We start from the raw sequence: 13565 nt of genomic DNA, 5'->3' as shown, positions 1-13565 counted from the left end.
CAACCACAAAGAAGGAAACAATAAAATTTGAGTAGAAATCAGTGAACCTGAAAACAAAAATAGTAGGGAAAAAGCCAATGAAACCAAAAGCAGTTTCTCTGAAAAGATAAATAAAATTGATGAACTTCTAGCTAGACTGACAAAGGAAAACAAGAGAGGACACAAATTACCGTATCATGAATGAAAGAGCAAATAACACTACAGACCCTGCAGACATTGAAAGCATACAACTCTACAGACATAAAACTGACAACTTAGATGAGATTCCTTGAAAACCACAAACAATTCCTTGAAAACCACAAACCGCCAATACTCACCCTAGAAGAAATAGATAACCTCAATAGTCCTATAACTATTTTTAAAAATTAAACTTGAAGTTAAAAACTTTCCAGTAAAAGAAATCGCCAAGTCAAGATGGTTTCACTGATGAATTCTACCAAACATTTAAAGAAGAAATAATTCCATTTCTACACAACATCTTTCAGAAAAGGGGAGGGAACATTTTCCACCTCATTTTAGGAGGCCACTGTTACCTAATTGAACGAAAATTGATACCAAATTGAACAAAGACACTGAAAAAAACGAAAAGAAAATAGCAAACCAATATCCTTCATGAACATAGATGCAAAATCCTCACCAGAATATTAGCAAAACAAATCTAGCAGTTTTTGAAAATAATAACACATGATAACCAAGTGAGGTTTACCCCTGGAATACAAGGCTGGTTCAATTAAAAGGATGAAATACCACCATGCACTTATTAGAATAGCTAAAATAAAATAAAAAAATTGACAATACTTTGTGCTGGTGAGGGTGCAGAGCCGCTGGAACTCTCACACGTTGTTGGTGGGAATGCAGAATGGTACAGCCACTCTGGAAAATTTGTCAGCATCTTACACAGTTAAACACACACCTACCTTATGATCCACTCATCCCAGTTATGCAATTTTTTTATCCAAGAGAAAAAAAAAAACCCATATTGGACATAAAGACTTGAACATGAATGTTCATAGCAGCGTTATTGGTAGTAATCAAAAACTGGAAACGACTCAAGTGTCCATTAACAGGTGAATAGATAAACAAGTCGTGGTATATCCAGACAATGCGAAACCACTGTACTATCGATATACACATGGGTAAATCTTGTAAGAATTATGATGAGTGAAAGAAGCCAAACCAAAAAAGAGTACATACTGCATGATTCCATTTATATAAAACTCTAGGAAATGCAAACTAATCAAGAGTCACAGAAAGCAGGTCTGAGGTTGCCTGGGCTGGGGGAGGGGCAGCAGAAAAGGGTAGGAAGGAGGGCTTACAAAGGAGTGCCAGGAAATTCGGGGGAGTTATAGATATTTCACTATCTTAATTGTGTTCATGGTTTCATGGGTGTGTAAAAATGTCAAAACTTACATAATTGTACCTTTTTAATATGTACAGTTTAATGTTTAATAAAGCTGTTTTTAAAAATACACCTTCCATGTGACCCAGAAATCACACTCCTAGGTATTTACCCTAGAGAAATCAAAAATTATGTTCACATCAACACTTGCACATGAATCATTATACAAGCTCTATTCATAATATCTAAAGACTGGAAACAACCCACATATCTTTCAGTGGGTGAATATATAAAGTGTGGTATATCTATACAGTAAAATACTACTGCTTGGCAGTAAAAAGGAGCAAACTATTGAAACAAGCAACAACTTGGATGAATCACCAGTTAAGACGTCAGTCTGGAAAGGTTGCATACTCTATGATTTCATTTATATGACTTTCTTGAAAAGCCAAAATCTAGTGACAAACATCGGTGGTTGCTGGGGGAGGGGGCGAGTACAAAGGGAAAGCACGAGGTTGCTTTGGGAGGAATGGAACTGTTCTGTATCCAAAGGGTGGCAGCGGTTCCACAAAAGCATACGTGTGCTAAAATCCATATAACTGCACATCCTCAAGGATTCAATATTACTCTACATTAATTTAAAATTTAAAAACCCACTTGAATCTGTTTCTATAATGAGCCTTGTGAGAAATGAGCACTGTAAGAAAAGCAGTTGGATAAGAAAATTCACTTTTCCTATCCTCTACCAGCTTCTCAGTTTTATGGTGCTATAATCTGGGATTTTAATGATAGACTTTTCCTAAGTGATGGATGTTTTTTCGAAATTAATTGAATTTAATGAAAAAGTTAAAATACAATAAAATACCCTGCCCTGACCCATAAAGTCTCTTCAGTGACTTCTACCTACCCCTACCTCTCTCTATCCCCCCTCCTCCATCTTTCTCCCCCTTCCCCCCACAGCCCAAATTTTTAGCTTTCCACAGTTAGTGTCTCCATTCCACTCACCTTTCACTCTCCAGCTGATTCCAAACTTGTTTCTACTTTTATTACTCCACCAAAAAAGCTAGTGCTAAAGAAGGTACCAGTAACCTCCATGTTACTAGTCCAGTGGACGCATTTCAACTCTATCTTCCTTGACTTGGCAGTCCCATGTGAGAGGGCTGACTTCTCTCTCCCTGAAGCTCCCTCTCCTTTGGATTCCTCAACACCGTTGATTCTGGCCCTCCCACCTTACCTCTTTGCAGCCTTGTCCTACCTGGCCTTTACGTGTTAGGAATTCTTAATTCTTCATCTTGGGTCCTCTTATATCTATCGCGTGTTCTCTCTCTAGGCAAAACTATTCATACCTATAGGTTATTTACCTCCTATATTCAGATGGCTCACAATTTGTATCCCAAACTGGATAGGTCCTTTAATCTTCAGAATTATGTATCCTACTTGTCTGTGTTGCCTGGTATATTCCTCAAACTTAGCATATGCTAAAGAGAATTTACAATGTTTCCCATATTCTGAATTTTCTAGGGTTTCTTATCTGAGTAATGCAAGTCAGGTTGCCTATCTCCATTCTGAAAGCCAGGAAACTCTGGAGCCATCTTGATACTTGAGTTCTCTCACTTCCTTTTCCCAGCATATCTCCAGGTCTTGTCAGTTTCATCTCCTAAATGTCAGATCTGTCTGATTATATACAGGGTTTGAACCACTGCTCCAGTTCAAAGTACACTGAGCACTGTAACTGCTTCCCAGCTATTTTGACCTTTATCTCTTAGTTCTTCAGACGGGAGCCAGCAAAATCTTTTCAAAAAGCAAATCTGTTCATGGCACATCCTTGCCTAAAACCTTAAATAGCTCTTCCTTCTTCTTAGACTAGAACAAAACTCCTTAACCACACATGTCCGAACCTCTTAGCCTCACTCCACACCATGCTCTGCCTTTCTCCCTCCCCTGGAACCATACGGTCTGTATTAGTCTACCCAGGCAGCCATAACAGAATGCCACAGTCTGGGTGGCTGGAACACATTTATTTCTCACAATTCTGGAGGCTGGAAGTCCAAGACCACAGTGTCAGCAGGTCTGTTTCTCCTAGGGCCCCTCTCCTTGGCTTGCAGATGGCCACCTTCTCGCTGTGTCCTCACACGGCCTTTCCTCTGTGTGCACATATCCCTGGTGTCTCCTTCTCTTCTTAGGAGGACACCAGTCACATTGATTTAGGGCCCCATCTTCTCGGCATCATTTTAACTTAATCACCTTTTTGACGGTCCTATCTCCAAATATAGTCTCATGGATTAGAGGCTACCCATGTGAGCACCTTTAACGCTACCTCTTGAAAGGCCCTCTCTCCAAATCTGTTTGAGGTACTCAGGGTTGGTACTTCAACATATGAATTTTGGGTGGGAGTAACGGGACACAATTCAGCCCACAACACGGTCTTTCAATCTTTCGTTCAGTCCTGTTTGTCTGCCATGGAACCTTTGCACCTGCTGTTCCCACTTCTTTGATGCAGTTCCCTCCTGTACGTCACAGCACCTGTGACTCCCCTTTGTGTCACCGAAAGGCTGTGATTTTACATGCATTGAGTGAGTGATTACCATCTGTCTCTCCGCTCGATTATAAGCCCTGAGTTCAGGGATTGCATCTCTTTTGGCTCATCATTGCTTCCCCGTACATGCCGCAGTCACAGGCACAAAGTAGGCACTTCGTAAAATATGATTGGATGGGAAGGCGGTCACCCCGTGATGCTGCCTCCCCTCCCACCCCGCCGTGATTTTGTGGCCTTTGTGTTTATGCAGACTCAGAAAATGGCTTTGTACTCAGCGTTTGCTGTACATCAGAGTTTTGTGCTTGCTCTGGGGCAAACCAGTTATTTCCTATCGTGGTACACTTTTAAGCTGTCGTTTTGCTGACATTAAGGATATATTGAAGTTTTAGGGGGAGGAGGATTATTGTTACTATATTGCTCCCTAAGAGGATAAACTATCTGTATTGAAGTATCAACACTAAAATCTTTGCTTATATTAAAGGCAATTTTCTTACCGTTTAAACCACTTCCATGTAGCATATTTTTCTAAGTCTGCATGACAGGTTCTCTATCGTGTTGTCTATTTTTAAAAAGTATGAACACTTCACAAATCTAACTCAAATTAAATCAGTGCTTATGTTTCAATATTTGTGAGCAGCTGGAGAGTGTGTGTCAGAGGAATGGTAAACAATTGCACTGGGTTTTGGGGCAGAGACAATGACTAAGAACTTCTTTTAAGCATTATTTATTAGCTTGCAACTTCTGTTAACCCAAGGGTGGGTAGGAGTGAACGTGGGGAGCTTATTTTAAAAGCATCTTTTTCTCTTATATATATTTAATAGAAATTAAATTTGAGAAAATTTACCTTAAGTTTAATAGATGAGATCAAGTGCAGCAATTATTTCCAAAGGATGAAAGATCCAGTACATTGAAAATATAATTTGATAGATAGAAATTTGCTTTATGCAGAAGTTTTTAGAAAACATTCATTGCATAAACAAAAGTATAGCGTGTTGCCTTTGGACTTCATGATGCTAATGTACCATTGTGTGAAGAAAAAGGATGCTGAAAACTGAAGCGTTAAAGTTTGTCCTCAGATTTTGGGGGTGCTACAGGACATCTTTGCATGTGTGATGGCTTTATATAGGCTCATAAAAGTTTTAACTTATCTCAATGGTAATATTGGTCAAGCATCATAATTTAAAATATCTACTGTTTCTACTTTTCAAACTTGGAGAAGGCAAATAAAGACTATTATACTCCTAAAAGTAAAAAATATTACTTGAATTTAAATAGTAAAGGGTATGGTGGTACAATTATTTGCCAATTCCAAATAGAAACTTTTAAAAGTAATAAATTTAGATAATTACAGTAATGCTTTATAAGGGAATTCACCCTGGAGTTTCTTTAAACTGCCTGACTTTATACTACCTTCACATTATGGTTTGGTTTTACCACAAGCAACTTTCCAGGGACAATTTAGGGAAATACGGTACATCTTTGCACACATTTGTATGCAAATATGTGGTTGTGGTACATAATTGTACCACTCAACAGCAAAAACCATGTACTGGAAGTGGTAAAATATTGAGTGAATAAAACAGTAAAGGAAGTGGAGCTAGGTATTAGCTGTACACATGGCAACCGTTGCAACTGATAGCATGCAGGGAGAAAAGAAAGGCATTTACTTTGTATGTTAGCAATACAGGCAGTCGGATAATAATGTTCACAACTTGGTACATATCTTTAACCCAGGTGAAGGGCCAACTTAGATAATTTCTGAAAAGTTTGTCGAATTTATTCCTTGTGGTGATGGAACTGTTCTGTCTCTTGACTGTGGTGGTGGATACATGAACCTCCCATGTGATGAAATTGTACAGAGCTAAATACACACAGATGAATACAAGCAAAACTGGGGAAATCTTGAGATTGGCAAATTGTATCAATATTAATATCCTTGTGATATTGTGCTATGGTTTTACAGGATGTTCCCACTGCAGGAAACTGGGTAAAGGGTATAAGGGATCTTTCTGTATTATTTCCTACAACTGTGTGTGAATGTACAGTTATCTGAATAAAAGTTTCCCTTTTAAAAAGTTAATCACAGGTTAACAGCACCAGGGACTTCAGAACTGGCATGACAAATGGAGAGATCATCTACATCAGTGCTTCTCAAAGCGTGGTCTCCAAATGAACAGCATCAGCATCATGGGGCATTAGCTAGGAATCCCGACCTACTGAATCTGAAACTCTGGAGGTGGGGCCCTACAATCTCTTTTAACAGACCTGCCAGGTGATTCTACTATATGCTAAAGTTTCGCAATTACTGATCTCGGTCAAGCCCATCGCTGTATGGTAAAGAGCTGAGAGCCACAGGAAGTGAAAGGATCTGTGTAGCTAAGGCACCTGCTAAGTTATAAAGCCAATACACTGGATGTCCTGACTACCATCCAAGATTTTTCCATCGAGTGCGCCATCTTGCAGGGATGTTGACTGCATTTACTTGACCATTTGCCTTCTCTTAGGAAGAGAGAAAACAAATAATTTATGGAGATTGAAGGACTGATGATAGAAGGCTATAAATTAGCCTTGCTGTAATGTGGAATTTATGGGACTAGTTCATCTTTTGAATCTTATTTCTTCCCTCCTTTTGACTTATCCATTACCAGGGTAGCTGTCTGCTTGAGAAATCAGCACAATTTTTATTTCACAACATTGTTCTGATGGCCCAGCTATAGCAACATCTCCACCCAAGGGGAGTACTTCATCTAAATATTATCTTAGTAGTCAAATCGTTTTTCATATTTTTAAAGATTTATTTAATGACTCTCTTCTTCAACAGCAGCTTTTGCCTACTACGTTTATTTAAGAAGTGATCTTATTACCTTATTTAATTGACTCATTGTTTCAACATACTTTTTGAGTGCCAATGAGATACCAGGCATTGAACTGAAGGAAGGAATAGAAATAATTATGTATTGTTTCCAGTTTTCGGCCAGTTCACTACCTATTGGAAAAGTTCTTGATCACATCATTGAGATACAGTGATAAGTGTTAACAGAGGAAGGTACAAAGCTATCCTTGAGATTTATTAAGCACTTACTATGGGCCAGGCACTGTAATAGATGCTTTTGCATGTTGATTCATTTAGTCCTCATTTCCATTTTGCAGATAAGAATATTTAGGCTCCCATAAGTTGAGCACGATATCCAAAGATCACACAGTTCCATGAAGTGACGAAACCTAGTTTCTGCCCCAGGCCACTTTGTTGCACTGGAGTGGGAGCACAGAGACAGAGGAAGCTTGGGGGAAGGAAGAGGTGGTTAGAAAGGGATTTAGTGTCAACCTTAAAAATAAAACAGCCAGTTATTTTACCAGCAAAGTAAGTTTATTCAGGAATAGCCAAAGAATTGCAATTTGGGATATGCATGCTATGACAGACCATATGCAAATCCAACGAACAGGGGAGAGGAACACTATTTTATAGAGAAAAACAGGAAATTGGGAGGGGTTGTTTTGAAGGGATGTCCACTAGAGAAAAGCACCAGTTCAGGGTAGTGATGATTTCTCATAGGCTGAGTTGCTGGAGTAGTTGATTTCTCTTTGGGATGCAGTGTACATTTCTTCCTGTAATTAATGATTCTTTCCTGTTGAGGAGACTTTTGTTGGCATCTGTAATTGACTATCTTTCCTGTAATTGATTCCATGTGGTACTGCATGGGCACTCCCCCTTCTAGCCTCCTGACTCAATTTTAAATGGGTTCCTTTTCTTAATTTCCACAACAGATTTCCTTTTTTAAAGACAAGTAAGGCACTTCTCAAAATCAGAGTTTTGTGCTTAGTAGTTGTGAAAATGGAATTGGAATTACCATTAAATAACTAATCCTAGAGCTGCCTGAAGGTCTTATTAATTCCTGACCACTTAGATGTCCCCCAACACTAGCCACAATGAAAATAACAGCCTCCTTTCTCTGTTTTTTCAGTAGTGTTTGATTACAGAAACTTCTTTCCACACAAGTTAACATGCCTTCTTTCTCATCTTGGGGAAAACATTATGATTGTTCCTGGGTTTGGCTTTTAGATATCAGAGATATAAAGCATAGACAAAAATGTTACTCATTTTATCAGCACTAGTTTTAATTCAAAGGGTACAAGAGACTGTGGGATGTGAAGAGATGAATAAGGTGCCCTGTCTTCAAGATGCTGAGTGTGCATTCCTTCTCTAGTTCAGACAACTCTAACTCAAATTGACTTGAAGCCGTCTTTTCAGTTTCAGAAATGAATGTCGGGAGAGTCTTTGACTTTTCTTTTTTGAAATAAATTCTGACCATGTTGTACTCTGTCAAAGGAGAATCCCTGGTATGGATACATTGCTTTCTGAAGGCATCATTTTTACCTGGAAGTCAAAATAAAAGTATTTTCTTCAGAATTTATTGGTTATCTTTCCTTAAAGTCTATTTACTAATAGGTTGCATTGGGACTCTGAAGAGCCACTTTAAAATCTTTTAAAATATCTCATTTTTCCCATTCATTTAAAAAGTGTAAAATGTTTATGTATGTAAGAATATTATATATAAATATCTAAGTATATATGCACATATATATACATAATACATTGACATACAGTAATAGAAGTAATTTCTGGATATTTGATAAGATGATGGGTTACTTTCTCATGTTTATCTGTTATCCAGATTTTATACAATGAACACATATTACATTTACATTTATAACCAGTAAAAAAAATATATGGTGCTCAAACCTCTAAAAACATGAAGTTATATCTAAGGTGTAGGATTCTGTGGCTGAGAATAGCTGTTATTAACTGAGTACACAGATGAAAGTCTTTGTGATCGAATCTCTCTTTTTCATTGATCTAATCAACATAAAACATTCGTTTCAGGTGTATAACATAATGATTCGATATACGTATCTATTGTGAAATGATTACCACAATAAGTCGTTAACCTCCATCACATGTAATTTTTTTCTTGATGAGAACTTTAAAATCTGCTTTGTTAGCAACTTTCAAATATGCAATACAGTATTATTAACTGTAGTTGCTATGCTGTACATTACATCCCCAGGACCCATTTATTTTATAACTCGAAACTTGTACCTTTTGAACACCTCCACCATTTTACCCGTCTCCTACCCCGACCTCTGGCAACCACCAATCTGTTGTCTGGTATCTGAGTTTTCGTTTTGTTTTGTTTTGTTTTAACTTGGATTCCATATATAAGTGAGATCATATTTGTCTTTTTCTCTGTCTCTGAAATAAATTGCCTTTATTTCACTTAGCATAATGCCCTCAAGGTCCGTGTTGTTGCAAATGGCAAGATTTCATTCTTTTGACTGCTATTAGTCAAATATGTACCACATTTTCTTTATCCATTCATCCCTTGCTTAGATTGTTTCCATGTCTTGGCTATTGTAAATAATGCTGCAATGAACATGGGGATACAGATATCTTTTCAAATTAGTGTTTTTCTTTCCTTCAGATACCCAGAAGTAGAATTACTGGATCATATACTAGTCCTATTTTTAATTTTTTGAGGAGCCTCCATACTATTTTCCATAGTGGCTGCACCAGTTTACATTCCCACCAACAGTACACAAGGGTTCCCTTTTCTCCACATCCTTGCCAACACTTGTTATTTCTTGTCTTTTTGATAACAGCCATTCTAACAGGTGTGAGGTGATAACTCATGGTTTTGGTCTGCATTTCCCAGGTGATTAGTGATGTTGAGCACCTTTTCATGTACCTGTCGGCCATCTGCATGTCGTCTTTGGAGAAACGTCTATTCAGATCCTCTACCCATTTTTTAAACAGATTGTTTCTATTTTAGCTATTGAGTTGTGTGAGTTCTTTCTATATTTTTGAGATTAACCCCTTATCAGATATATGATTTGCAAATATTTTCTCCATTCAGTAGGTTGCCTTTTCATTTTTGTTGATGGTTTCTTTGGCTGTGCAGAAGCTTTTTAGTTTGATGTAGTCCCACTTGTTTATAATAGTTGTTAGTGTATGCAACAGATTTTGCTATACTGATTTTGTATCCTGCAACTTTACTCAATTCGTTTATTCTAACAGTCTTTTGGGGGAATCTTTAGGGTTTTCTATAGATAATATCATGTCATCTGTGAACAGTGAGTTTTACTTCCTCCTTTCTAATTTGGATGCCTCTTCTGTTTCCTGCCTAACTGCTCCAGCCAGGACTTCCAATACAATGTTGAATAAAAGTGGTGAGAGTGGGCATCTTTGCCTAGTTCGTTCCTGATTTTTAAAGAAAAAGCTTTTGGCCTTTCACTGTTGAATATGATGTTAGCTGTGGGTTGATCCAATTTCTTAATGTTTACAGTAAATATTAATTTACATTGGAACTTGATTGTTGGGGGGGGGGGTCAGTGGCCATGAAAACATTCATAGGACACAAAGAAGAAGCAAGGTTACAGCAAGTATAAAAATTTAAAGATCAACAGAGAAGAGAGAAACAATAGTGTTAGTAATTACTTTATAATTATTATGAAAAGAATTATCAGAATATAATTTTTATTTTAATAACTGTTATTAAAGGAAATTCAAACAAATAAAGAGTAAAAAACCTCAGGCTCATCACTCAGTTTCAGCTCTCATCTAGTCTTAGTCAATATTGTCATTTCCAGCCTGCTCCTGACTCCCCCAACTGTTCCTGGATTATTTTGAAGCAAATCTCAGATATCATATGGTTTTAACTGTAAATATTTCAGTATGTATTTCTAGATATTAGGGACTCTTTATTTAAATTATAACTATAATGCCATTATCCTACCTTAACAATACATTCCTAGCATCATCAGATTTCCACAGTCATGGATCATTTCCCAATTGTCATATATTTTATCTATTTTTAACATTTATATTTATATATACATTATACATAAACATTTATTCATTTATGCATTATAAATATATGAATTATTATTTGTTTGAATCAGGATCCAAGTAAAGTCCATACATTGTGATTGGTTCACAGGTCCTTACATCTCTTAATCCATAGTTTTCTGTGTCTTCTTTTTTTTTCCTTGTAATTTTTTGCTTGAAGAAACTGGGTCACTTATTCAGTAGGATTTCCAGTCTGAATTTTGCTAACTGCATTACGCTGGTGTAGTTTATGTGACTGTCTGTTCCCTGTGTTTCTTATAAACTGGTAGATCCAGAAGCTTAAGTGGTTCGTTTGATTTTTTTGGTTTTTTTTGTTGTTGTTGTTGTTTTTTAGCAAAACTGTGTCACAGGTGGTATGTGACCAAATATTACTTTAAAGCTAATATGTGAAATGGTTTGGGCCTTGATTTCTAAGACATCCAGGAGGTATATAGAAGGACTCTGGTCATAACATATTATGAGGCAAACAATTAGTGACTTGCCTTTTCTAGAATAATATACTAGTTAAAATTATCTCCAAAAATCTTCTGCATGGATCCAAATGCATAAGGGGAATTAAAACATATTCTATAGGGCCAGCCCTGGTGGCCTAGTGGTTAAGTTTGGTGTGTTCTGCTTCAGCGGCCCAGGTTCAGTTCCCAGGTGCAGACCTACACCACTCGCCTGTCAGTGGCCATGCTGTGGCCGTGACCCACAAACAAAAAGAGGAAGATTGGCAGCAGATGCTAGCTTGGGACAAATCTTCCTCGGGGGGGGTAAAAAAAGAAAGAAAGAAAAATATTCTGTAGGTCCAGAAGTCTCATGGAATTGGCCTTTGGCTTTTCATGATTGCAATGGCCACTGCAAGCTACATATTATACTTTATAGACCCATGCTGCCTAGTACAGTAGCTTCTGGCTATTTAACTTTAAACTACTTAAGGTAAATTTTTCAAATTTAGTTGCTTATTCACACTAGCCACAGGTAGCTAGTGGCTATCATACTGGCCAGCACTGATATAGAATATTTCCATCATCACAAAAAATTTTATTGGACAGTCCTATTTTAGACTCTAGAGAAATCAGGGAGAAGTAGACAAACTGAATGAAATTTTCTTGGCATTCAAGAAGATTTTTAGATGTTTGATAACGAGTTTTCTGTAAATCTTATCGTTTGGATTTCTGTAGTGCTGCCTCTAAACTTGAATGTTACAGGACCATTGTTTTGTTGGTGGAAAACATGAGAAGTCTGTTTTTGGACAAGTTTGTTACAGACAGTCTTAACGTCTCCCTTGTTTTATGTTGTATTTCAGCTTGCTAAGAAACATATCTAGACTCTGTCACATCCAGAGAGCATACAATCCGTGACACATAAACTCAGATAAGCTCCTGCAGTGAAAGAAGGCGCTGATCGTCGCCAGGGTGAAGTGGTTAGAAACAAACACATGAAAAGATATCTCTCAAGTTTCTCTTTTACAGCATTTTTATGAAATGATTCACAGAGTGAAGTTTTATAGCACAAAAAGCAAGTCAGCAGAGAGAGCCAAAATTTTTGATTCTCATAGACATAGTGTTACACTGGAAGTAAATTTTATAGCTGGTTGAGTCAGTTCCATAAATTCTAAAGGTGTTCTGGAGAAATAGCCTTTTCCAAAGGATACCTTTTATCAGCTCTGTTACCTGTAGATATTTACATAATGGCTCACCCACCTACCATCCTGTTGAAGAAATAGTGTATCATTTGACTTTTATCTTAATTCGGCCTAAAAATACTGTACTTGAAGTAATTGACCTTTGCTTAATTTTTTACAGCGGAAGTTCAGAGTGAAATTGAAAGGATTTTTGAACTTGCAAGAACGTTGCAACTGGTAGTCCTTGATGCAGATACTATTAATCATCCAGCTCAACTTAGTAAAACCTCTTTGGCCCCTATTATAGTGTACGTAAAGATTTCTTCTCCTAAGGTAAGTAGAGTTGCTATTGGCTGCTGTGTAATCAAAGTTTACTAAAATGTGCATTTATTTTCTGTTTTCTAGTTACAACAGGCTATGTCTTTATCCATCATAAAGAGTTTGAAGAGACATTAGTTAAGAATTTTTACGACTGATATAAAGCAAAGTATGATTATTAGTTTAACGACTTAGAATAGTGATTCTCAAAGTGTAGTCGATGGATCTCTAGGCAGGGGGTCGGGGGGGGGGGGCTCCAAGACACTTTCAGAGGGTCCATGGGGTCAAAACTATTTCTGTAATAATGCCAAACATTATTCACCTTTTTCACTGTTTTGACCTTTGCACTGATGGTGGGCAGAACTGCTAATATCTAAGCATGAATCAAGACTGTGGCACCAGACAGGATGAGCAGTCACTGTATTCTTCCCACTGTGCACGTGCAGTTAAAAAAAAAAAAAAAAGAACCCAAACCCAGTTTCACTTAATTTTATTAAATTTTGACTCTAAGTATAAGCCTTTACTATTCGGAGTAATGAAACAGGAAATACACTTCAGCTGTATATCAAAGTCAGTCAGTTATCTTGAGGACAAGCACTGGTGTGATTATTTGAGCTGTGAATTGAACTACCCACTTTTTTCACGGAGCACCGTTTTTATTTGAAAGAACAACTGACAGGCTATGCTTGTTTAGACTTGGGTATTTGGCAGATATTTTCTTGAACAAAGGGGGTCTGTCACTTCAAGGCAAACAACAGCCTTTGTTACCCATGATAAAACCCAAGCTTTCAAACAAAAGTTAGGATTTTGGAAAACTTGTATCCACCTCTGAAAGCCTGGTAGCTTCCCACCAGATAAA

The 13565-nt window shown here is 37.4% G+C and overlaps 2 protein-coding genes across 12 annotated transcripts in view; one reads left to right on the top strand and one right to left on the bottom strand.

The window, feature by feature from the left end:
* The window catches only part of CACNB2 (calcium voltage-gated channel auxiliary subunit beta 2), a 353267-nt gene that overhangs the window by 333069 nt on the left and 6633 nt on the right, over window positions 1–13565 (top strand). For all 8 annotated transcript variants that reach the window (XM_001497017.5, XM_023632325.2, XM_023632326.2 and 5 more), the window contains one exon: window positions 12570–12721. In XM_001497017.5, the coding sequence (XP_001497067.1) occupies window positions 12570–12721 (152 nt within the window). The remainder of the gene's footprint in view (window positions 1–12569; window positions 12722–13565) is intronic.
* NSUN6 (NOP2/Sun RNA methyltransferase 6) overlaps window positions 7224–13565 on the bottom strand; it is an 80269-nt gene continuing 73927 nt past the window's right edge. For all 4 annotated transcript variants that reach the window (XM_070254932.1, XM_070254933.1, XM_070254931.1 and 1 more), the window contains one exon: window positions 7224–8250. The gene's annotated coding sequence lies outside the window, so the exon portion shown is untranslated. The remainder of the gene's footprint in view (window positions 8251–13565) is intronic.

This window comes from Equus caballus, chromosome 29 (genome assembly GCF_041296265.1).
Source record: "Equus caballus isolate H_3958 breed thoroughbred chromosome 29, TB-T2T, whole genome shotgun sequence".
Taxonomy (NCBI): domain Eukaryota; kingdom Metazoa; phylum Chordata; class Mammalia; order Perissodactyla; family Equidae; genus Equus; species Equus caballus.
The sequence above is the reverse complement of the archived record's forward strand: the minus strand, read 5'-3'. Positions and strand labels throughout refer to the sequence as shown.